This window comes from Lates calcarifer, linkage group LG12, assembly GCF_001640805.2.
Source record: "Lates calcarifer isolate ASB-BC8 linkage group LG12, TLL_Latcal_v3, whole genome shotgun sequence".
NCBI lineage: Eukaryota > Metazoa > Chordata > Actinopteri > Centropomidae > Lates > Lates calcarifer.
The window spans coordinates 14,504,633-14,528,702 of NC_066844.1; the positions used below are offsets into that span (position 1 = coordinate 14,504,633).

Sequence of the window (24,070 nt, forward strand, 5' to 3'; positions counted from 1 at the left end):
CAGTTTAAGACAGTGTGAGAAGTAATTTATAAAAAAAATGCATCTAAAATTTAGATTCAATTATGATAATGCAGCAAAAATGTGTTGTAAAAAGAAAGACTCATATGGTGCTGTTTGATTCCACGAAAATAAATCTATTTTTATTTACGGAGTTCCAACACTTTTCTGTGAGGGGACAAAGGCTGAACCCAACAGTTTAAGAGTGTGCACGGTTTAGCTGAGGATAGGGCTCTCTCTGGTGGCCGAGACCTGCTAGTGTCTGAGCCAAAACTCATCACAAGTGGGATCCCAGTAAACATGTAAAAATAGGCTGTTTCTATCAAGGCAAAAAATCAATTAAAAAGTAAATCACAGATATAGTTTTTTAATTGTCTCATGTGAGGTGGAATATGTGGGCTTCTCTGTTTACCAGTGAGCCGAGCCTAATAGGTGCAGACTGTTGTGTTGTGGATCCCCCACTGATTCCTTGATTACAGCCAGTGGTTGCTTTGCAGCAGCCAATTACAATCAAATACCGTTCTCGCACATATTACCACCATTGTATTTGCTTGTAGATCAATTCCCTTCAGCTACACCATTTTACATAATGAATGCAGAGGCTTTTGATGTGTTTGCCTGGTAGGAGATGCACGCACCACAGGAGGAGCCACTGAAGAGCCTGCTGTTTTTACCTTATTGCCATGTAATAGTTTGAAGTGTAGGCTGTATAATGTCTGAATAGTAATAATGTGGCTTGTTGTAAATGGAAAACATTCATAACAGTGACACTTGTTTTTCAATTAATTGCTGTTGTATTTAAATATGATAAAAACTTTACTGTGATCTTTTAGTACAAAGAGATTTTCTCACATAATATGAGTATACATAATATGAGTATACAATACAAAACTGCAATGAACCAATCTGTTAAATAAGTGATATTGGGTGAGCCATCTCTGTGGCCATTAATAGGAACAAGCAGGTAGAATACTTAAAGAATTAAGTATTCAATGTGTTGCTTTAGCAAAAGTACACAACTAAAGGTACTTTGAGTACCAAAAGTAAAAGTACTCATTGTGGAGGCAGAGAGGTCCCTGGTGTTTACCATTTTCTGATGCCAACCAATTAATCAAGGAAGTGATCAGCAGATTAATGTGAAATGAAAATATCATTAGTTGCAGCCCTGATATATAAGATTAGTTCATCTTTTGCTTATAAAATCTTACTCTGCAGAGAAACTAGCAATTGTAAGATTAATGTAGTTCAGTAAAAAGTACATCTCCCTCTGAAATGTAGTGAAACAAAAATACTGACGCACCTAAAAAATGTACTTAACTGCAGTAGTTGAATAGGTACTTAGCTACTTAGTTACCTTCTGCCTCAATAAACCAATAATAAGCCATCAGGACCATTAACCTAGCAGTACCTAGTAATAAGCACTTGTGAAATGATTCAAAAACATTAATGATATTAAAATGTTATGTTCCATCATTAGTTAGTTCATCTGATATGGACATTCTCTGTCTCTGTACTGTGTGTCTCTATGCACAACTATTTGTCTAATAAATACTATGTTAAATATTAGACTTTGCTTTAAAACATGATGCTGCATGATCCTATAAAAGTTCCTTACATTTGATGATACTGCACTGCAAGCAAGACATTTACTTCGGCTTATTAATTAATTACAGAATTATGTAGTTCTTCATGTGTATGCACAATCTTTCAATCACCAGATCTGATCTCCACTGTGTACTCAAATCACATCCAACACGTCTCCTTACTTCATAAATAAAGCTATCTACATCTTGATATGGAATAGTTGCACCTCTCATCTCCTCAATATAGTTAAATATTAGTCACATAAAGCTCAGAGTGAGTAACACATTTATAACTTAGGACATTCTGAGCACTCTTCTCACCAGAGCCAAGACATTGACGCGTTTTGATACTCACTGCGGGACCTTTGTGCTTAAGTGTGAGATATGAAGACTGAAAAGCTGTTTGTGCCAGGCCCAGCAGCACATGGAGCCCATCTAATGCCATGATCCACTTAATGGAAATTCAGAGGAACTTGGAGTAGATTGTCGCTAATATAGAGCTTTACACAAATGCCAATCCTCCATGTGACTACTGCTTAAAAAATAGCAATTTTTTGGCTGTTAAACATTAACTTGTTGACAGAATCTGTGTGGACTATGAATATGAAACATAATTTAACAGCAAATAATCGGCAGTTGTAAAATCCCATCTGTGTGTGTAAAGAAGTGTTCATTTAGCACTCATCCTAATCTATGCTTGTAATCTGTGACAGAGCTTCTTCTCCAAATTCACCCTGAACGGTGACTGTGATTGGCTCCATAATCAGCAGAGGTGCCAGTATCGCAGATGCCGTCTCTAAACTAATTGCACGAAGGCACAGCAGTGCACAAGACGCAGGTGCTCAGTCTCTTTGTGCAGTCACTTTGGAGTGCTTTGCCTCCTTGTGCATCCTGGAACTACTGAACAAATATTTTCTAACGCATTCTTCATTGAGGATTTAATTGCAGTTTAAACTACGAGGCTAAAATGGAAAACAAAGAGTGTATAGGTAGGAAGGGTGAAAGAAAAACAACAAAAAAAGCATCCTTGTCTAACAAAATACTACTTTATTTATTAGCAAGGCACAGTGAGAGCTGGCTGCTCTCTGGAATGATCATCAGGTGCGGTTACAGCAGCCAAATGTGATTTAAATAACCAAACAGCACCTGAATGCATTTTCACTCATTCTACAGCAGATATTATCCAGTCTTAACCACCTCAGCAAATGATATTCATTAAATTGACATGCTCAAAAATGATTATTGCACAGTGTCTTTGGTCAAAAGTATTATTTTCAACATGGTAGTGTCATTACAGTCAGGCATTGCCATTTTCACCAAACCTTTTTTTCGACATGGACAGGACACAGCGTGAAAAGGACAAACATGGGCACCGCAGAAAGGAGGCTAACAGATAAAAGCTGAAATTCTACTGCATAAGCCAGAAGTTTTTATTTGAAACAGAAGATCCACAAGAAACCTTGCAACAGCTCTTTGCCCGCTACCCTCCATCACTGAAATCCCTGAAGACAAACTAGTGTACACATCTGGCTCTTGGCCATGTGCCCATGCCCGCACTTTCAACAAGCAGTCTGGGGTTTGGTTCCTGCTCCCTCTCTTTGTGTGCCCTCTGCCTGCTGTGAGTGCCAAGCCCCTGAGTCATGTTGGTGACGTCCGCTAGCTCTCGCCTCTGGGACAGGGCGGTCACCATGTGTTCCAGCTTGGAGCGGATGGCGGAGTAGTGGTGCTGGCGCTCGTTGGTCAGCTTGTGGAAGCAGTCCTTCAAGGTGATGTCTGGAGCTGCCTGGGTGGCCGAGATCTGCCTGCTCGATGCGAAGGAGGGAGAGGTGGCCTGGTTTGGTCCCCTGCCTGTCCGTGCGATGAGGTCGGGGTGTTGCGTGAGCTGGGGGTCAGTCTGGGTGTCAATCTCTGCCACTGACTGGTTGGTCTGAGTGGATACGTGGCAGGAGACAGTGCTGGGGATCGGTGGTTCTTCCTCTGGTGGCGGCTCTGCAGGGAAACGCTGAGTCGCGCTACCGGCCAGAATCTCCTCCTGCATGTGCTGCTGCTCCGTCCAGTCCTCACCTATGGTGGAGGAGTTGGACACTGGGCTGGTTTCATGACGATCCGGAGTTGACGGCTCACATGCGGGCTGCACCGCTAAGGTCTTGGGCTTGCGGGTGGGTGTGCTGGTCAGACACACTGGCTCCACAGGCCTCTCTCTGGCCAAGCGAGGGGAGGAGGTGGCTTTGATGAGGAGGTGCTCGTAGATGCCGCTGTTTCGGATACTCGGAGGTCCTCGAGTATTTATAGGTAGCGACTGGGCGTAGAGAATGCGGAACTCCTCGTCAAACTTTTCTGTTATCTGGCCAGAAAGCTCGATGAGGTTGCTGCTGTTCAGTTTGCCATCAGTCCAGTTGAACCTGCACAGGAATGGATTTAACACCATGCATGACTTAAAATAAGCAGCTACATCTGTTAAACTAGGAAGAAAAATGTATTCCTTTACAGTCTGGTAAATCTGAGCTTTAGGTATTCCCATGCTACATAATAGCCAGCTTAAGCACAGAATGTCCTGACTGACTTTAGGTAAAATGGTTAGCAGGCTGTTACCTGTAAGAGCCTGTAGCTACTCTGTTTCCATCAATCAGCATGAACCTCTCATGAACTTTCCCAGTAATCCTCGCTCCTGATCTCATGTAATAAGTCGTACCAGTTATGGTTCGCACTCTCATTTGCTGTGGGGATTAAAGAGGAGAAGGAACAGGAGTGAGAGAGATAAGTACAGACCCGCCCAGTCATATCAAATCTTAAAGACATATTTTAATATCATGCCATCTGATGTTCATGTTGTGCACACAGAGCCACACCCAGCTTTACTGAACCAACCACATACCCGAAGGTCATCCAGGCGAATGCCGACATTTTTGCACATCTTGAGAAAAGCGGGAGCACATGATTGGTCCAGCAGGATGTAGACGGGGACTCTGCGTTGGGAACATGCCTCCTGAAGATCCTTAAAGATATCCAGGTCTGTCAGGGAGTCTGTAACTATGGCAATCACCTGCAGTGGAAAATTACAGAGGTAATATAATAGAATTCCTTTTAGTGCTGCAGCCGTGCTCTCCCAGATGTAGCACATGATTGTGTTTTCATTATTATCAAATGCAAGGCCTTATTCAAACAGAGCTGTGAATCTCTGTCAGACACACTCCCTGTAATGTGTGTGCTGATGAGCTTTCTATTGACTGTGGTCTGTTACCATGGCAATCTGCAGTAACGCTTGGTCAGCAAACAAATGACTTTTATACAGGAGACAAGTAGGTGCACTGTAGGGCTTGCTTCCATTTTCCCGAGCTTTGTTTTGCACTGAGATTTCTCCTTTTCGCGAGGAGGAATGGAATTTTGCACGCTGTGGTAAAGGTTGTGTGTGGAGGATTAGACACGCATGTTTACATATCTCAGATTTATTGCTTCAAACTGGTGTTATCCACATGCAGCTTTGTCAGGAGTTCCCCACCTTATTTGGATGATAGTGTCTGGGTGATTATTTTTAGGAAAATGTGTAAAAACAGAGTTAAATTTCACAGAGATGGCAAGTGGGGCTGTTTCTTTGAACTGGCTGGCGATGATGTACGTACTGTGTGTTGTTAAAAGTCAGTGGCTTCTTTGTACAATAAAGACTGTGTGCGGTGGGTGGTTTAACATTACAAAAGGACAGGCGATGTCTCAATGAGAATATTTTTCGAGGGGTTTCAACTGATTGCAAGCCAGAAACTGCTTGTACGTACCACCATTTTTTCTGCTGTAAACCAGAGAGGAAATCCAGAGTTTAAGGCTTTCTAATGAAAGAGAGAATGCAAACTTTCGTGGAGGGGGAGCAGAGCAAGTCGAGGCACATCTGGTACGCAGGCCCTACACAGGCCTGAGGTGGTGCTGAAGCCACAGACTCCCTTCACACTCTTCACGCTGGAATGTTTCTTTTCAAAAACCAGGGGCTGGACTGACAGCTCCCGTCAGGAACATCACCATGAATGTTCACACTGTGTTTATTTGTTTTATCCTTTGGTCACCGCCTTTCGTTCTAATCAAGACTTCAAAAGAAGCTGAACTTCTAATATTCAGACTGATCAAGGAAATTCCATGGGGACAATCTGGCATGTATTTTAAGGATGATTGAAAGAAGATTTTAGAACTTGAGTTTTCCCTCAAAAATCTTATAATAAGTGACAGTATATACACACACACACACTCACTTATTTTGTGGTGGGGGCCTATTTGATAAAATATGTTTTTTAGTTGAGAGACAACTAAAATAAAAGTCTTGGTTTAGGATATTAACCCACAATGCATCCCTGTAGTCTTTAGGCCTAGAGAGTACCATAGGGGTTTTAGGAATATTACACAGGAATATTACAGTGTGAAATAACGGGGGATTAGAAAATACAAAAATGAATTAAAAGTAGTTATTCTGTGCACTATCAAACAGACAAAATACTGACAAAACGCGATTCCCGTGCCAGCAGGATGGTTATTTTTTTCCAGGGAAATAATCAGTTGGCAGGTTCTAAGGAATTGTAAAAGACAATTATTATGTAACCCCTTTTTTTTTCGTCGTGCATACCTCTCTGGCACTTTTAATCATACGCCTCGCAGCCTCCTTGCAGCTGTAAATGCACTCCCCGTAGCTGGGCTGGAAGTGCGCCACGGCCCGTGTGACTCCTCGGTAGGACCCCGCGGTGAAGGCGGGCCAGCCCATTTCCAGCAGCGGCGGCTCCACGTCAGACACCTCGGGGAAATAGGTGACGGAGGAGCAGTCCAGGGAGCTGCTGAGCGACTGCTCCAGCGCCTGGTCATCGCCGTGAACGGACACGCACCGCGGGGGCACGGCGCTGCTCCTGATCCGCTGGATCTCATCGTCCGAGAGAAAGTTGGGGATCCTCTCTCTCCCGAGGAATTCTAAAAAACTATCGAGCCCCCCGGACAGCAACTCCTCCAGAGCCAGCCGGTGTCTCTCGTTGTAGACCTCCTGTGGGTTCAGGTCGTCGGCCCCGGTGTGTTTTGGACCCAGCCTCAGAGGTGAGTCGTCCAAACACTGCGACAGAGCCATTGTTATGGCTGTTGGTTCCCACCTTACCTTAAACGGAACCCGCTGTCCTGCAGGTAACAGGTAACGGTTTGACCTACAGGAAGACAAATTCGTATTTTCTTGTTTCCCTCCGTTCCTGTTCGTCGTGGATCCGTATTGGCTGTCGCACAGTTGTTGAACCTGAATGGCGTCTCCGGGCTCGCCCAGTCAGCCTGTCAGTCTAATGTAAAGCCGGTCTCATTGGTTCATTTGGAAGCAAACAAGCCTCCTGTACATCCTTCTGCTCTGCCCTGATCCGGTTACACCACGGAGAGCAGGGAAGAGCGGAGAGCTCTCACTCTGACGCTTTTTCCTGATACCACGGACGTTGTGATTCCTGTAGTACATTTCTTTCAATACTGTTACTCTCACTTTAGAAGCAAATAAGCATGTAGAAAGTAATTCTACTCATTTCTCTACTTGCCTGTCATCTGGAAAGCCCGGCGTGGCTGTTTGCTGTCACGAGGAGCATCACTTTCTGTTTTATGGTGTAAAGCTGTCTGCATAATTCCCATTGAGTCTGAGCCAATGGCCCACAGAGTTTTGAATGCATGAAATCGGTATCAGTAGTCTTGTTTGTTTACAGTCCTGAAAAACTATCATTACTGTTGTGGTTCTGATTTTTACTGTAAAATAGTCCCAGACTTGGCGCAGCTTACACTCAGGCCTGGTGAGCACAGTGGATTTAGATGCCCAGCTTTATCACAAGAGGCGACATTTTCATAGACGTGTTATGGTAACAACAATGGCTTATCCGACTGTCAACAGGATATTCAACTGTGCCACGGTCACGGAAAAAGAGTTAAAATCATATACCAGGAAAGATCCGGTCAACAGTTTGTCACCTTAGTAAATCAGTGCGCAAGGTGCGCAAAACTGCAGGTAACCATAGCAACAGTGGCTCTGCTGGATGCTGCGCGCGGAGGTACCAGGTTATAACTCTCAAAGAAACGGACCTGATACGCTGTATAGAAACGGCGACCGGCAGTGTTTTACGTTACATACAGATACATTATAAGTGACTCGTTTAGAAGCAGTCTGAACGTCAAGAGCGCTCAAGATCTGTCATGCGTCTCTGCTGACACTTGCGGTGGCTGGTGGCCACTCACGTCGAGTACGTCCTTATACTGTTTAACTACACAACCCAGGGCTTTAGCCTATATTTGCAGTATGTCTCTTATTGCATTAAATGTTGCGATAGAAAAGAAACTACAAATCTACAACTCTGATTTATTATTATTATTATTATTATTTAGAAAATAATCAAGACATTATTTTAGGACCCGCTGATCTGTATTTAACACGGATGATGTCCTGTGCATAGGCCTAATGGGCCGGAAAGGCTGACCCACAATCCACAGAAAAGCAGTGTCTGTACAGTCAGTGGAATCTGACAAAAGCTCAACCCCCCACCACAAACTGTCCCGCAAACAACACAAAAAGCAAACACACAGCCATAAATCCAAATCATGTAGAAAGTGAGTACAGATCAGCACACTGTTATCAGCATAGCATCAGCACATACGTATTGCTTTAACAAGACAAGTTCAAATTTGTTAAAGTTGGGTCAGACCTCTTTGAATCCTAGCACTAGATCAGATCATGCACAACTACACGTATCATTTCATGCAGACCGGAACCTCGGGCTGGGTTTTTGTTTTGCTATTGAGTGATTCATCTTCCTGATAGATAATCTTTGTTTTTCCTGACTGTACACAGCCACCGCTACAGGCAACGTCTGAACCCAGTCAGGACAAACTGGAGGGGAAAAGCAAACCCGTGTATCCCAAATGCAGGAAGTCTATAGTGGCCCTATATGTCTATACATTCAACGAAACTGTTATATTTTGTAATATATTGACTATTGGCCTACCTGTTACACATAATGTACACAAAATCTAAATCGGCTATATATAGTATTTATGAGCAGATATAACGTCGTAATATTCAGAATATTCAGTAGCTTCAGGAAGGCGTCATCATCCCTAAATGTTATTTCTGTATTATGACAATATTCCTCTTATATTTATTTTATATCATCTCTAATATTTCTGTTGATATGTTCTCTTGATATCCTTCAAAAATATATTAACATAGTTATTCTGTACTTACCCCTGTTCTATTAGACTCTCATGTCTGTTTTGCGCTTTTCTCAGTGCGCTTTTACGCACCAAAGGCCAGCAAGGTCATGAGGGTCACAGCGATATAATGATTTAATACAAAACTGGCAATAGTTATTTGATTCAAGGAAAATGTCTTTTTGTGTTTATCTGTAAAAATGGACATGAATAACTAGGCTGCATTTACAGTACATCTGCGTAAATTGGTCTACCACCATTACGCGTGTGCGTAAAAGTCTATTTTAAGCCGGTAGGCTAATAGGCCTGTGCTTTAAATGACAATTCCCACAACGATTAATATTCATAGTAGCCCATCAAGAGATTTTTTTTATAAAGACAGCAGCCATCTATTGAAAAAGACATGTGACCTAATTAAGAGGGACCTTTTGGGTGATGAAGCTCACTGAAACGGCAGATCACCGAACTCCTGTCAAATCCCAAATTTGCACAATACAATCCATCTGTTCAGCCTGCTCTGCGGCGCCATTGTAGCTATGTATAACCCAATCTGTTAGAGCGCTGCCTTACCCCTATAACGACATACCCAAATGTGCACTGGGCTCAGTATACGTACCCCCCCTCCTCCTCCTCCTTCTACTCTCTCTCTCTCTCACACACACACACACACACACACACATCCCCATCTCATCCCCGCCCCTCTCCAAAATTTTAGATGAAAGGGCTTTTGGATTTTGGATGACGCTCTGAATCACGTGTTCATAGGAAATACACTCGCTATAATTTTTTTGGAGCTGCCTCGTCTTGCGCCGCCGACCGTAGTTGTTTTGCCGTCTCCATACAGTGTGGCTGAGGGGTGGAAAGGTAATGTAATGTAATGTACCTTGCCGTGGTCACTGACGGGTTCACGCCAGTTCACCAGGTTCACTTGAGGAGAGCTCCCACCCCCTGCTCGCCTCCTCTTCTTCTCAAAGCGCAACGATCGGAGCTAATCCAATATTATTCATTTATATATTAATGTCGGATTCCATTTTTTCCCACCGACTGTTGAGGTAAGGACACATCTACTCTTCCAAAACGCGAATACCTCTCATTATTGGCGAGGTGCGATCTCCAAAGTTGTTTACTGAAATTATGTCTCGCTATTGAATATTGAATTTTCATCTGGTGCCGTAGTCAAGGCAGTTTATATGAAGTCGCCAATGTATAAAATGGCGACAGTAGGTGGAGGAGGGGGGGTGGAGGATTTTTGGGAATATTCATAAGGTTATATAGAGTGCCAGATCGCCTTTGGCAAGTAGGCTCCGAGGCAGTGTGTTGCCCCACAGCCTTGTGAATGGAGTGAAACGGGTTAACTCGTCAGTTTGTTACAGTTACAACAACGGATCCTCCGTCTGGCTGAATTTGCGCTCTCTCTCGCGCTATACAATGTGGCGTATCTGTTTATTTTATTGCACAACGCGCTGTATTTCTCCGCTGTGCTGTTGAGTGTGAGTGCTTTTAGTTGTGAAAGACTTCTGAACACAGCGCTATGGCAGGTTTATCGATTGATATAAGAAGCCGCCGAGTCCATAGATGTTCAAACTGAACGGCAAGTATCAATTTTCCTCTATCGATCGCTCACTCTCTACAAATTTCCTCCTCTTGCCAGAGCAGAAAGGTAGGCCTGTATCTCTATGCACAGGACTTTTTCTTTCATTTCCTCCTCTTCCTCCTACCAACATGTGCTGCTGCCCTACTCACACACACACGCACGCACACACACACACACGCACGCACGCACGCACACACACACACACATATACAGAGACATATACAGCACAGCAAGGAGAGCTGCTGCTTTCAGGAGCACGCAGATGTTTTGAAAACTGTGGGTTATCAGTGAGGCATTGTATTAAAAATATCAGTTCCTGTGCAGTCACATTTTCTATCTGTACATAAATATTGACCCAGCTTTGAATGCCATGTGTCTCCCTCTGCCTTTAGGGGAGGGACCTCTGTGCTGACTAATGTTGCCTCTGTGGATCATGTGTGGGTCCAGTGTCCATAACACAAGAGACAGCCCCAAATTATTCAAGACAGCCAGCGAGACAAGCATGAATCACTGGCAATTTTTGGAATGTATTTTAATTATTTAACCATGTAAGCTTGTTACATATAATGTAGGTCATGGGAATGACTGTGCAACACTTCTGCCAGAGGTTTTCCTGAGAGAGTAGGTGTTCTTAGGTCTGTGGACAGTGTCTCAGAGCGTAAAGTACAGTCCAGTCTCCAGTGGACATTTCCTCAGTCCGATAGTTAATTTGTAGGCGTGTGTGCTGACCGGCAAAACAGAGGTAAATGAGCTCTTGCTGTGCAGCTCCGGCGGACCGGGTTCAGCTTGGCCCGGTGAGTTGAGCGTGTGTGTGGAGGTTTTCACTCCAGCAGGACGCTTACACTGGGGGAATGTCGATTCCCTTTGTGGATCCCTGGGAACGGTCTTCCATCTCCCTTCTCGGAACTGCTCTAATGAGGCCAGGCATATTGCCTTTCATCCCTCACTCCCTGCAATTAGGCACAGCTCACAGTTTTCGTTATGGCCACAGCGGAGTGTTTGTATACACAGGCACAATGTAGTGGGCCAAGAGTGCCCACTCCCCTCTGCAAAACAGTGTCTCTGCACATGCCAGCCCTCATATACCTGGGATACTGTACTTTTCAGGATTTGGTGTTCTGATTTCTAACAGCAGCCATTGTGGATGTTATGTTTGAGTGTGCCTCCCACAGCTCAAAATGAATCCCCTGCCAGAGAATACCGAGGAAGGTCATATGGTCATGATTTGCAGATTTAGCTGACATGGAGTGTATAACATTCCTTGGGTTCAGAGAAGAAAATCAACTATCTAATGCCAACCAGATCTATTTTCCAGCCATTTTTATACAAACAAGCATTCATGATAGCGGCATGCCTCATGGTCCTCACAGAAAATTCTCTGGAACACAATGCAGAGCCCCATTTTTTCCCACCAAAAAGGACGGCAGTGTATACAGGTTCACTTTTATTTGGGTCTTTCACCCTTTTTGGTATTGCTTTTGTCATCGGACCAATGCCGTATCGAAGCCCAGACCGCTCAAAAGCCTCACTAAAACAGCATGTTTGCACAGTTCCAACCAAAAGAAACGCCTGTGCACTGACGGGGGGAAAAAACCTTGGGGCTAGTGGGGAAAGAGCCCCTGCCACTTTCTCTGTCCCATGCAAGAAAGGTTTGGTCAGCAGGAGCTGGCATTTGCCAGGCTTTGGCAGTTAGAGGAGGCTGTGATGTCAGCCATTTTAGGATGGACACTACAATGTGCGGTACGCCGCCATCTTTCTTCCTTTTCGTCTTAAGTTGCCAAATGAATGCCTGTAGTCTTGGCTACAGAACTGAAGAAGTTATTCATCAAAAGTGATGTAAAAGGATGTATGACTCAGAGTTTTTTCTCTGCGCACCATGGTTTATTTGTCTGTCATTCATCTGGGCCACAGATAGAAGGGTTTGGAGAACAATGTAGGATTTCAACAGTGAGCACTCACTCTAACACAGAACAGGACCATGCAACAAAGATGCTCAGACAGGCAGAGTGCAGTAGGTATGTACTGTACTGCATCAGTCTCCAGGCCTCAGCGCTGATTTAACAAGACAATAACACTGACAGGAGGTCATTTGTAAGCGCGTACAGCTGCGATATTTCTTTCATCAGTCGCTGTCACACACACCAGAACAGTGGAGCAGGCATCTTAGTGTCGCTACAACCTGATCGAGAAAGAAAAAGGCCAAGTTGTTGTTGCGGACCTCACCCAAAGTTATCTAAAAGAGACTTGAACCGTGAATGGACTTTTCAAAGATGGCTGGCAGGGCAATGTGGATTAAGTTTGTCCTGCACCGGATGCAGTCCAAGGAATTCAGTGTGTATATGTGTGTGTGTGTGTGTGTGTGTGTGTGTGTGTGTGTGTGTCTTGAGGTTGGTGGGTGTGGGCGAGTGACTCCGCTGTGTGTGTGGCGTGGTGGGCAAGGGGAAGAAGGGGTTGCCATGGCGATGTTAACACATGAGTGGCACCACCGACCGGTCTCCCGGTGGACAAGGCTGCAGTCATGGAGGTAAGGGGGGGGGCTTACGTGTGTGTGTGTGTGTGTGTGTGTGAGGAGAAGGAGGAGGAGAAGGAGGAGGACGAGATGGCTGACAACACCTGCGTCTCAGACATTCAGACACTAATACGCACACAAACACACCCATGTAAAGGAAAAAACATAAGAGCCCGCAGTAGAATCAGAGACTACACACTGAAGCCTCTGCGTGTCTTCAGCTGGACACTCGGTGAGGACGGTGTGGACTTGTGTGCTGTATTAGCTCTGTGCTAATGACCCTGATGACTCTGAATTGTTTTTCAGCACACGTAACACTGGAGCCTGACACTTATTCATGCTGGCAAGTGTACAGTGCCATTCACACACAAAGATGTCCCCAAACTAAAATCCTGTCTAAAAAGGACCCCACATTAGTCCACTCTGGCAGCATGATGGACACAGGAGACACCCAGACACGCAGGAAACAGAACAATCGCAATTCGACAGTCAGCCGTCTAAAGGCTCCCAGCGCTGGATCACGTTTCTCTTATAAATGAGGCGCCATTGTTCCCAATCTCTTCTCTGTGCAAGACAGTAATTGCTCTCTGTCTCTGGCTTATATTTGGGTGTCCAGCTGATCCACTCACATGACGTTAATCTATTTAATGGACATTTGGCAGAAAATGTTCCCGCTAAACAGATTTTTTGATCATTCAAATGTATCTGTCAGGAGTTCCCCCTCTCAGCCCCAACCCCCAGTGGACGCCTGGTCATTTTTTGGGCAGATTTTTTGAAGCGGGACTCTCAAGACAGCCGTGGATCACTGTCAAAGCAAATTAGTCGCAAAATAAATATTGTCATGAGTGAAAGAATTTATGCCATTTTTTTTATTTATTTTTTTTAGCTCTGTGAGCGTCGCATCAAGAGACTCCTTGCCAGTTATTCAGTTCAAAGAGAAAGATTTTTCAGAACAGTGCAGGTGCTAAATGTTGCGGAGGTGAGGAGGGAGTGTGTGAGGAGTGTGTGTGGAGATGTGTGCCTACGAGGTGTCAGCGGGGAGGAATATTGAAACAGCACAGCCTGTCATCATCATCAGTCATCCTCTCACTTCATTCCCAGATGTCTGAGTTTTGTCTTCCTTTGTCCTTCTTCCTCCTCCAGCCTCCACATTCTCATTCATGTGACAGGCGACACAACAAAAACACCAATCTCTGTTTGTTAATGTCAACTGTAGGTGACCCAACAATCTGGGAGTGTCTGAATCAGTGGACTGTTTTGAATTAAATTTTAATGTCTAGCAACCACTTTGCAGCCTCGCCTCCCTTTCCGCTGGTAGCAGCTCGCTGTAGATTGGGCATGTTTTTCGTGTTGTAATATTGTAATTACTGCAGCAGTTTATGAGGTGATGAAAGGGAATACATGCTGCTTTCTTTCAGTTGGTTTGCTGAAATGGGAGCAGCACACTCAGCTGTTTGCCATTTAAAAGTATAGCGAGTATAATTAAATATTAATGAGATGTAAATATAATATTGTTATGGAAATGACAGTGTGAGAGCACATAAGGGAGGCCCTCCTGTAAATCTTAAAGCTGCTATTAAATCAGGCGGAACGTATAAACCCCATCAGAATTTAAACCTAGCCCTAATCCCATTTGTTTTGAAACGCTTGTTTTTGAAAAGTTGAATGGTTCAAATGTGGTTTTAGTTCGCCGAACAAGGCCCCTCTGCTTACGCTGAGCGTGGGTGTTCAGAAAGCACTTCTGAGAGCTCTGCCACTTTCCCTCACTTCAGATACGACTCCCCTGGTCCGCGGAGATGAAAAGAGTTTTCCTCCCCCTGTGCCACAGAGCCAGTGCCAGTGCGAGGACATACTGACACACCGGGGACAGTGATCGTCTGAGTGTTGTCTACCTCGCCGCTGAAACACAAGGCCTGGCTTTTCAGAGGGAACCATTCAATGGCTCACTGTCTGGGAAGCCCTTGTCTTGTGTCTGATCGCACGTCTCACTCGCCAGATAAAGCAGCCCATTCTTTTGATAGGTGACCTGATTCTTTATGTAACCTTTCCCAACTTTTTGCTTGTCTTGGGTTTTCTCATGCAGGAAGTGGAGTGTTTTTTTCGGGGAGGGGAGCCTCTGTACTGGGCCAGCGTCTGTCTCATTGCCGACCGGCGTCCCCTCTGGGGGCTGCCTCACCAGTCACAGCCCACCGCCGTGACCAAATTACCTTCTCCATCACTTTATTTTCTGAAAGGTCCTGGCACACAGTGTGCTGTTTGTGGGACAAACAAAATGAATCACTTCACCACAGCTAAACTGAGCCAACACAGATTTTTCACAAACTTCTATAACATAGTGACATCTCTCACACAGATGTTTCAGATGTGCATGACTACATCCCTCTGTTGCGTGAAAGCCGACTTCTAAATCCCTCGTTCAGTGGAACAAACTCAATGAACGCTGTGTCCTCACCAGGGGTTAATCGAGTGTGTGCCGTCAGAGGATATCATGACCTCTCTGGCGGCAAAACATACAGCACATGCCCGCGTCTGGATGCAGTGAACCGGGATTACTGCATAAGATGCTGGTGACCTAGTTTTTTTGTTGTTTGTTTGTTTTGTTTTGTTTTAGTGTTTTTTTCTGTCAGAAAGCAGCAGCCTTCAGTAGAAATGAAAAAGAGGTAGTTACAAGGAGGACGTCACAGTCTGTCTGGGATCAGTGTGTACCGTTTGGGCAGTCATTTGAGGGTTTTAATTCTGGAACAGGTTCATCTTTTATTTACCATCCAGCCGGCCATGTTGAACATGCACGTGGATGCAGTAAAATGAAAGTCTGTGAAAGTGCTTTTCAGTGGGTAGGAATGCAGCGTGACAAAAAAATATGGTGCAAGTATGTGACATTGTTTTCTTTATGATCTACAACCTGCAGCACATGATGCTGAGGTATGCTGTTTTTGGGTGGTATGGTAGTTGGATATTTGCAGCTGATGTTTTTCTCAGGATCTTAAATGTGCATTAGAAGGTAAAGTCTGAGTGATATGGATAGATGGTAATAGGAAGAGAGTAGTTTTCAGCATCATGCCACACATCAACGCTTCTCAGTCTCAAAAAGGAGGACGAGATTGATACACAGAGGCTGTGTGTGTGTGTGTGTGTGTGTGTGTGTGTGTGTGTGTGTGTGTGTGTGTCACAAGTTCATGCAGAGGGCAGAGGGTGCACAGCTCCCCTTTGATATTTTTTTCTCATCATTTGTTTTATATGTTTTGTACTTTCCAGTGTTAAAATAACTATTAAAACCAGCTGTATCGCTAATGAAACACTGACGGGAGTGTACCCATTGTCTTGTCCTACAAACTTTGTGAAATATTTGTGGCTTTGTGAGAGAACAGAGGCATGCTTTTTTTCTTACACGATGCAGAGAAGAAAGAGGAGACATTTTGAGGACCACAAATACAATCCATATCCATCCTTATGGCTGGAGTATTATAGGAAGGGAAAGCCTTTGGATGTGGTTTGCTAATGGATTTGAGCACCCAGTGATCTGTGTATTGCATTTGTGTGTGCGCATGTGACGCCTATGCTGCTTGTTGAACAAATGTAGGATGAGACAGTTTGAGTCTGCAGCTTGTAACTGGCTTCAGATGTGTTTGCAGTAACCTTCTCAGACCTTGTGGGAATGTTTCAAGTCCTTAACAGTATTGCTGTCAGCTGTGTACTGAGACACACACACACACACACACACACACACACACTCATCACCTGATATCCCCTCTTGACACTACATTATGCCAGGAAGATACACTGTAACATCCAATGTAAAACATATGGCTTTCATCCAAGGGTGGCAATAAAAGACTCTTTCTGACTGGCAAAGTGTTTTAACCTTCATATGCCTGCTTTACGATATCAAGCCAATGAGGAACAGGACAGCAAAACCCAGTGCATTAGAAAAATGTAACATATACATACAACATATAAAATTTTAAAAATGCCCTCTTGCCCCTGTAAAAATACACATAACTTAAAATACTGTTACCTACACTTACAAGCTATGAGTACTGAATATTTTGCAGACAAACACAAACCCATGTGGATATTTTTGCATATTTGCAGTTAGCTGCAGACGATGTGAAACAGCTGGTAAGGTTAGATACACCCAGCACTATCAATTTGGAGAGGTGAAGTGCATCCCACTCAAAATCCCCAAGGTATTGTAGTCTGTGAATTATATTTATTTACTGATAATAACTGCTTCCTGTTGGGAGGCAGGTGGCATCTGGCAATAAAGATCCCAACACCGATTCACAACCCAGCACATCACATTTACTGTACATGATATTTATTTTAGCTTTAAACTTAGCACTTGGTACATGTTTTGTTAATATCACGAGGCTTTGCTAAAAATAATTCTGTGGACACATGCCATCAATAATTAGACGAGCCAAACCTATGGCAGCAGTGAAGGAAAACAACAAATATCGCTGAGATTAGACTGTCATTTCTGGCTCTGTTGATTATTACGCTCTTTTTTTCTGAATTCATAAAAAATGACAGCTAGACAGAAGTCTGTAAATCCTAGTAAATAACCAGAGGACTGACAGGCTGCATTGATGGAAGGGTGTGTGCGTGTGTGTGTGTGTTGTGAGGGGAGGCCTCAATTATTTTTATTATTGAAAAACCTTTTTCTTTGTTCTCTCTGATATATTTAATAGTAAATATTTTTTTATAATATTAAGGAAATCAGTCAAATGTAATAGGAAAATATTAATAATAATCTTGTTTATGGACTCCATTTTTTTACTTTTAGATAGATGATGTGATCTCTGGCTTTTTAAAATAATGTGTCAAGACTGAGTGAGATCCACTTTGCCTCTTTCCGTACAATAATTTAATGTAACCTTCATTTTTATAATATAAGCATAAATCATGTGGCTTTTTTGAAAAGAAAAGCCCTGGACTCTTTAGTACTGTAATTGCTGATAAATACCACCTACACTGATCACACTGTAATTCCACCTACACTTATTACCCTGTGTGGGGCTATTAGCCTCCTCTGCATCCTGCTTACTGGAATATGTCTTGTATAAATATTTAATGTTTTAAATTTTTAAAAAGAGACTATAAATTTACCTTCCATATGTATAGGCTTTTGTCTTCCATTTCCATGATGTACAGGACGAATGATTAAAATCCTCCTGTTCAATTTGTACCTGTATGTTTTCCATTCACTAACTGTGTCGTACTGTCATTTCTTTTTCTGTAATTACTAAATTAAATATGGGCTGAGAGGATCATTTCTCTCTTTTTTTGTACTCTTTCCTCACAGGTTCCCTGGGAGCTGTTAAACGTGTCCATGTGACAGGACTCCTAAAGTGGCAGAAGGCATGAAGCATCACTGTGATATCATAGTGGCTGGTCCATGACACTAAACTCCATTCAACCCTCTCCACTATCCACCCGCCCTCTGTTCTCATCATACCAATCACTCACTCTCCCATCTACATAAAGCTGCACAATGGCCAGCAAGAGGAAATCCACTGTACCCTGCATGATACCATCCAAATCCAAACATGTGCGTGAGGAAATCATACTGGGCTCTCTACCAGAACTCCTACCAACAATCCCAGAAGATAGCATACTCAGCATCTCTGGAGAGTCTGGCCATTTCTCTCACAGCTCCTCTAAATCTGAAAGTGGCAGTGAGATGCAAAAAGGAGGTACATACAGCTGTTCAACTTGCCGTTTTGAATCCAGAGATCTAAACTACTTTTTGGATCACATGCACAACTGCCACTTAGACTTCAGGGCCCAGCCCACCTTCTACTGCCTGAACTGTGGGGTGTCAGTCGTCCGCTTTGAGGCTCTGGCTCTGCATAACGCCAACGCCCACCCTAAGATAATGGAGGGCTTGGTCACTGCCTCCCTAACTGTCAACAAGAGGGATGGAGTAACAACTGTGGAACAAAGTCTGTTCACGGACAGTGGAGAAGACTACAGAGAATCTGGGATCTCCCTCACCAAAACACCAATTGCAAAGATGATGAAAGCCAAGGGAGAGCACAAAAAGATTGTGGTTTCACATACCGTGGAGGTACGGAAGATAGACACTGGAAAGGATGTAGACCCCAGCATGCTGACAAATGTGCCTGAACTCCAAAACGGGGCTCTCAGTGTTTCTGGCGCCCCAGCTATGCCGAGGACCACTGTCACTCATGTGATTACGACGACAGTGTCCAACCAAGTCTTTCACCAGCACACTCCCTCCCTTTACTCCCCCCCTTCCTCCAATTCCAATAAAGACCTTCCAAAGGTAATGATCCCCCTCAGCAGCATCCCCACCTATGATGCTGCTATGGACACCAGCAGCTTTCTGAAGACATCCTTTGGCAAGTTCCCCTACCCGACCAAAGCTGAACTCTGCTACCTAACCGTGGTCTCGGAGTTCCCAGAAGAGCAGATCAAACTGTGGTTTACTGCCCAAAGGCTCAAGCAGGGCATAAGCTGGTCTCCTGAAGAGATCGAAGAGGCCAGGAGGAAGATGTTCAACACTGTGTTCCAAGGTGGAGCACCTCAGAAGCAACCCGCTACTCAACGGCATGTCAATCACATAGTAACCCACCACACTGTCACTGCCCAGGCAGGCTTAAAAGGACCAAACTTTCAGATGGCCAAAGTTCCCTATGGCAGTATAAAAACCAGGCCTATCGGAGTCATAGCCACACAGGCCAGCATGTCAACCAACCCCCATGTCACCAGGGTCTCATATTCTACTCCAATTGTCCCCCCAAAGTTTCCATCTGTAGTCAGAACAACACAGGTACTGACCAAGAATACTCAACCCACTGTGGACCCAGACAAGAGCAATGGCCTTGGCCTGGACATGGCTGGAAACAGTGGTTGTGTCAGTAGCACCAGCAGCAGTCGAAGCAGCAGTAGCAGCAGTAGTTGCAGTAGTAGCAGCAGCATCAGCAGCTATTCCAGCAGTAGTAATGGTGGTGAGACTGTCACCAGGAAAACGGTGCATAACAGCAGCCCAACAAACAGCATCAACAGCATTGTCACTTGCTCTACCAACATTAGCAATAATGATGAGCACTGTGTTACTGACACCAATGGCAAACCAAATCTCAAAAGCAACAGTTTACCAATCAGATTGGAAGGTTCAAACAGTACCAAGAGTCAAGTGATCATTGATAACACCAGCAAATCCAACATTACTTGTAACAATCATAACAGCGGCATCATCAGTCCACAAGAGCAGTCCCACACCACAAAGCCAGATGACGAACACAACAACTACATCCACAATCCCAACAAGAGCAGTATTAGCAGTGAATATCCCAGTACTACCTGTAATGACAGTGTCCCTAACCTGAACCATGCCAGCAAATCCCCAACTGAAAGCACCAGCACCACTGTCATTACAAAAAGCAGCTCATCCATTTTAGATGAGGGTAAATGCAACAAGGACTTTCCCATAAAAGGCATGTCAATCTTAAAGCAACTCATTAAGGAGGAGGACCCATTTATCGGGGATAAAGGCTGCCCAGAGCTGAAAGTTGACCCCATCAAGATCAACTTCAAGAGGCTGAAGATGAATGAACCAGAGACTACATCTGAGATTGTACATCAAGAACACAAGTCTGAGGCATCTGCTTCCGAGGTGTCTGCTTCTCAGCCGTCTTTCTCCCCCCCCTGGGGCAACAAGACCCCCCAGCAGCTGCACGTCCTCCGACAGGTTTTCTCCAACACCCGCTGGCCCAGCAGTCAGCAGTATGAGGACTTGAGCGTCCAAACAGGCCTTCCCAAATCAGAGGTTGTGCGCTGGTTCAGTGACAGCCGGTACAGCCACAAGAATGGGCAGCTGAAGTGGCTGGAGACCTATCAGCGACCACCCGTAGAGTCAGAGGAATCAAAGGGCCATGGAGATGCTGAAGCTGAGTCACCGAAGGATCCTCAAGCGGCCAAAAAGAAACTTGTTGAGCAAGACATGAACAAGCGCCTTGAAGGAGAAGCAGGACTGAACTCAGGGCAGCGGGTTGTGTGGCAGGATTCATACTCACCGCTGCTTGGTCTGATGGGGGCCGAGGGGAGTGGAGAGCGAGGCCGAGCTGAGGAATCAGCACAGCAGGGAGTCCTGCAGGACCCCTGGTCAGAGAGCGCAGAGGACCACCAGCAGCCAGTGGCCAGTCAGTCACTCATTGAACAACAGACTGATGCCAATCAAGCCAGGTACCACTACAATTATTATGCTCGAATTACAAAGTGTGATAAAAGGTACTGAAGAAAGATGCACTTCTCATTCAAGTGCCTTGTGATATCTTACAAGCTTAGTGCTATTTATCAATCAAGGAAACAAAAACGATGTAAGCCAGGTGGAGTGATGAAAGCATGACAGCTTGTTGTTTGTAGTGGTTGCTGCATGATGTACAGTAAAAAGGAGGCAGGAGAAGTGTGTACAGGTACTCACGCTGAGTAGCTTATTCAGGCAATCAAAGGTCTGTGTTTTAGAAGCTATTTTTAGATAAGTAGGAGTCTGGGCCGTTGAATTATAGATTGAGAGCGCATGCTAATATATGTGAATAAATCATGACAATTGTCTTTGGTGAGATGGATTTCCGAGAGGCAAGTTAACCCATATACAGGCATCTTTTTACAATGCTCCCTCCCAAAAAAGTACCTCACTTACAATACAACAGTAACTTTCTAATCACATCCTCATGATTTGAATAGAATAGTCTTTATTGTCACAGTTTCAAAACAATGAAATACTATTTAACAGCTCTAGAATGACAGATACATATAAAAAGTCAAAAGAATAAAAACAATTAGATAAATAAAAATAATGACTATCAAAATATAGATGATATTTACAGTGATATATAAGATATAGTACAGTGATATGTATGATATTGTATGATACGATTTGTGTATGTTGTATTTGCCTGTTTGTGTGTTTGTTGCTGATAGGGATCGCCTGAGGATGGAGCTGCTGGAGGTGTGACGAAGCAGGCCCCAGTCTCGCCAGAGGAACATGATGTTTAAAGGCTGGCTTGCTCCCCTGGCCGTGGTCTAAAAAAAGAGTGTTCATAATGACAGCAGATGTGATTGTAGCTGGACCGTTGGACTCTGACTGTAACTGTGAATACCCCCCACCCCTCCTCCCCCTCCTCGTCCTCCACCTCCTCCTCCTCCTCCTCCTCCTCCTCCTCCTCCTCCTCTTCCTCCTCCTCTTCCATCTGCCATCACTTCCTGCCATCGTCAAAAGAAAGAACTTCTCACCTTTGAGTTCTGTGATGTTTAAGCCTTTCATGCTTCTTTGTGGTTGTGTGGGGAGGGTGCACAATGAGGTCAGTACGAGGGATCAAAGAAAAGAAAGAGAAAAGACGCACACTGACTGGAAAACTGACTTGAATGAGCGAAGATAGGATAGGATAGGGCCGAAAGATATTGTTTTTGGGTCAGAGGGAGAAATATATATATATGATTGAAACTGCACTATAAAAGAGGGTTTGTACTGACTGGACAAACAAAAGATGTGTCAAGGAAATGTTATTGTTGGCTTTGTGATATTTTTTACTTTTTTAGCAACCAGTACTTCAGCACTGCCTTGAATTTTACTTTTTCCGTTATTTGGTTTTTCAATTCTATTTACTCTTCTATAGTCACTGTAAGTCCAGATGCAATCAAACATGTTTTATTTAGATCTGTATAAATGTTGGTGATCACTTTGCAGTTCAGCTACACGCAAGAGACTATATACAATGCACTAATGAAGACAGCAATGCTAAAAATCACACTGCCCCACATTAAAGGTATTGACAGCTCTGTCAAGATCAATACACTACACTGCCCTGCAAACTGAACAGAGAGAAGCCTGTCACGCTAACGTTGCCTTACTCAGCTCTGTCCACGTGTTTATATGACCTGTCTGTCCATCACCTTGCTTTCCAGCTACCGTGCTGTCCTGAAAAAAAAAGAAGAAAAAAAAAAAATGCCAGTGCATTGATGGTCACTGTTGGTCTATATCTGTGAAAAAAAAATCTTGTGCTGCTTTCTGTACACTTGGAGATGTTTAACTTTAAGCTGTAATTGTATCAAATATTGTTACTGGCAAAATGTTGTTTAAAGCAAAATTATCAATTTGATCCCTAGACAATGACAGAGTGAGATATTGTGCTAGCTAGAGAGCCAAATGAGGAGATCTTTGCTCTCCTCTGAATTTTCTTGTGTTTATATAAACATACAGTCACTACATGAATCCTATTAAGCTGCATCTTTGTCAAGCTGCTAATAGCTAAGAACGGTGCTATACCATCCAAAGTGAAATTGGAGGTTGATCTCCTACCAGCAGTGTATGCACTTGTGTCGAATGTTACAAATTTATTTTGGTTTGAGATAAATGGAATCTGGACTTACGGTGTTATGATCACTTAAAAAACTTTTATGAAATAGTCTGATCATAAAGCACTGTTGTATCATCCTTTCTACACTTCTGAATCTTTACAGAATAAACTGAATACTCACCAAGCACGACTGCCTCATTATTTGCTCAGCACCTTGCACCAGGAGTGAACATGAGTTGTTCCATGGATACCAGTGAAATTATTCAGTGTGATCAATGTGAAGGTAACATGCAATGCAATGGGATTGGAGGAATGCATACAGCCTCACCTGCTGGTGAGAAGTTGACAGTACAGCTAGTACTGAAAGCTGATTTCTGGAGAAAGTTTTAGTGGCAATTCAGTTTATTTTGTCTACACGGTGTATTGTGAGGTATTTAGTTTTAGGTATGTACACAGATGGTGGTGAGCTTGTGTATTGAATGAAAAATGTGTGTTAAGGGCAAAGAAAGGGGCACAAGCCATCCAGATGTTGCCAGAGAAATTAAATCCTTGAGGAGCACAAGGGAAAACTTTGAGGAAAAGTACAAGGTTTTATAGAGTCCAGTCACATCACAGTCCATTTTCCAACTGAAGACGTTAAATTCTATTTAAAGGTTGCTTGAATTAAAAGGTTCAATCTCCAAAATTCTTTGAGTTGTTCACTTCTTCGTTGAGTAAAGCTTTAATTTGATGTACGACAGGCTGAGAATGTTCAGAGAAAGTCTAAGCTATGTTGAGATAAGAAGAGATTGAATGCGTTTGACGAGATAAATATGAAGACGCTGTAACTCTGGCATCTCCATCTTGGCTGCTGGTCCAAAACCAACAGTCAGCTGTG

At 43.8% G+C, this 24,070-nt stretch overlaps 2 protein-coding genes across 4 annotated transcripts; one reads left to right on the plus strand and one right to left on the minus strand.

Moving 5' to 3' along the window:
• Positions 1–2,607: 2,607 nt before the first annotated feature.
• fam83d (family with sequence similarity 83 member D) lies at positions 2,608–6,948 on the minus strand. The gene is made up of 4 exons (XM_018679999.2): positions 6,184–6,948; positions 4,456–4,623; positions 4,173–4,297; positions 2,608–3,982 (listed from the first exon to the last, which is right to left on the minus strand). Exons 1-4 carry the CDS (start codon positions 6,667–6,669, stop codon positions 3,094–3,096), a joined length of 1,668 nt encoding a protein of 555 aa, XP_018535515.1. The 5' UTR covers positions 6,670–6,948; the 3' UTR covers positions 2,608–3,093.
• On the plus strand, positions 6,499–23,380 carry zhx3a (zinc fingers and homeoboxes 3a). 3 transcript variants are annotated; one of them, XM_018679996.2, is made up of 3 exons: positions 6,499–6,638; positions 18,174–21,079; positions 21,818–23,380. In XM_018679996.2, exons 2-3 carry the CDS (start codon positions 18,363–18,365, stop codon positions 21,849–21,851), a joined length of 2,751 nt encoding a protein of 916 aa, XP_018535512.2. In that variant the 5' UTR covers positions 6,499–6,638; positions 18,174–18,362; the 3' UTR covers positions 21,852–23,380. The 3 variants fall into 3 exon arrangements, with proteins under 3 accessions (XP_018535512.2, XP_018535514.1, XP_018535513.2); XM_018679998.2 differs by lacking the exon at positions 6,499–6,638 and adding an exon at positions 9,472–9,817; XM_018679997.2 differs by lacking the exon at positions 6,499–6,638 and adding an exon at positions 9,472–9,629.
• The last annotated feature ends 690 nt before the right edge of the window (positions 23,381–24,070 follow it).

Coding starts and splice junctions, on each gene's coding strand:
- fam83d (XM_018679999.2), bottom strand. CDS start 6,669: ATGGCTCTGTCGCAGTGTTTGGACGACTCACCTCTGAGGCTGGGTCCA. Junction 4,624..6,183: donor TGATTAAAAGTGCCAGAGAG/GTATGCACGACG, acceptor TTTCCACTGCAG/GTGATTGCCATAGTTACAGA. Junction 3,983..4,172: donor GTAGCTACAGGCTCTTACAG/GTAACAGCCTGC, acceptor ATTCCTGTGCAG/GTTCAACTGGACTGATGGCA.
- zhx3a (XM_018679996.2), top strand. CDS start 18,363: ATGGCCAGCAAGAGGAAATCCACTGTACCCTGCATGATACCATCCAAA. Junction 21,080..21,817: donor ACTGATGCCAATCAAGCCAG/GTACCACTACAA, acceptor TGTTGCTGATAG/GGATCGCCTGAGGATGGAGC.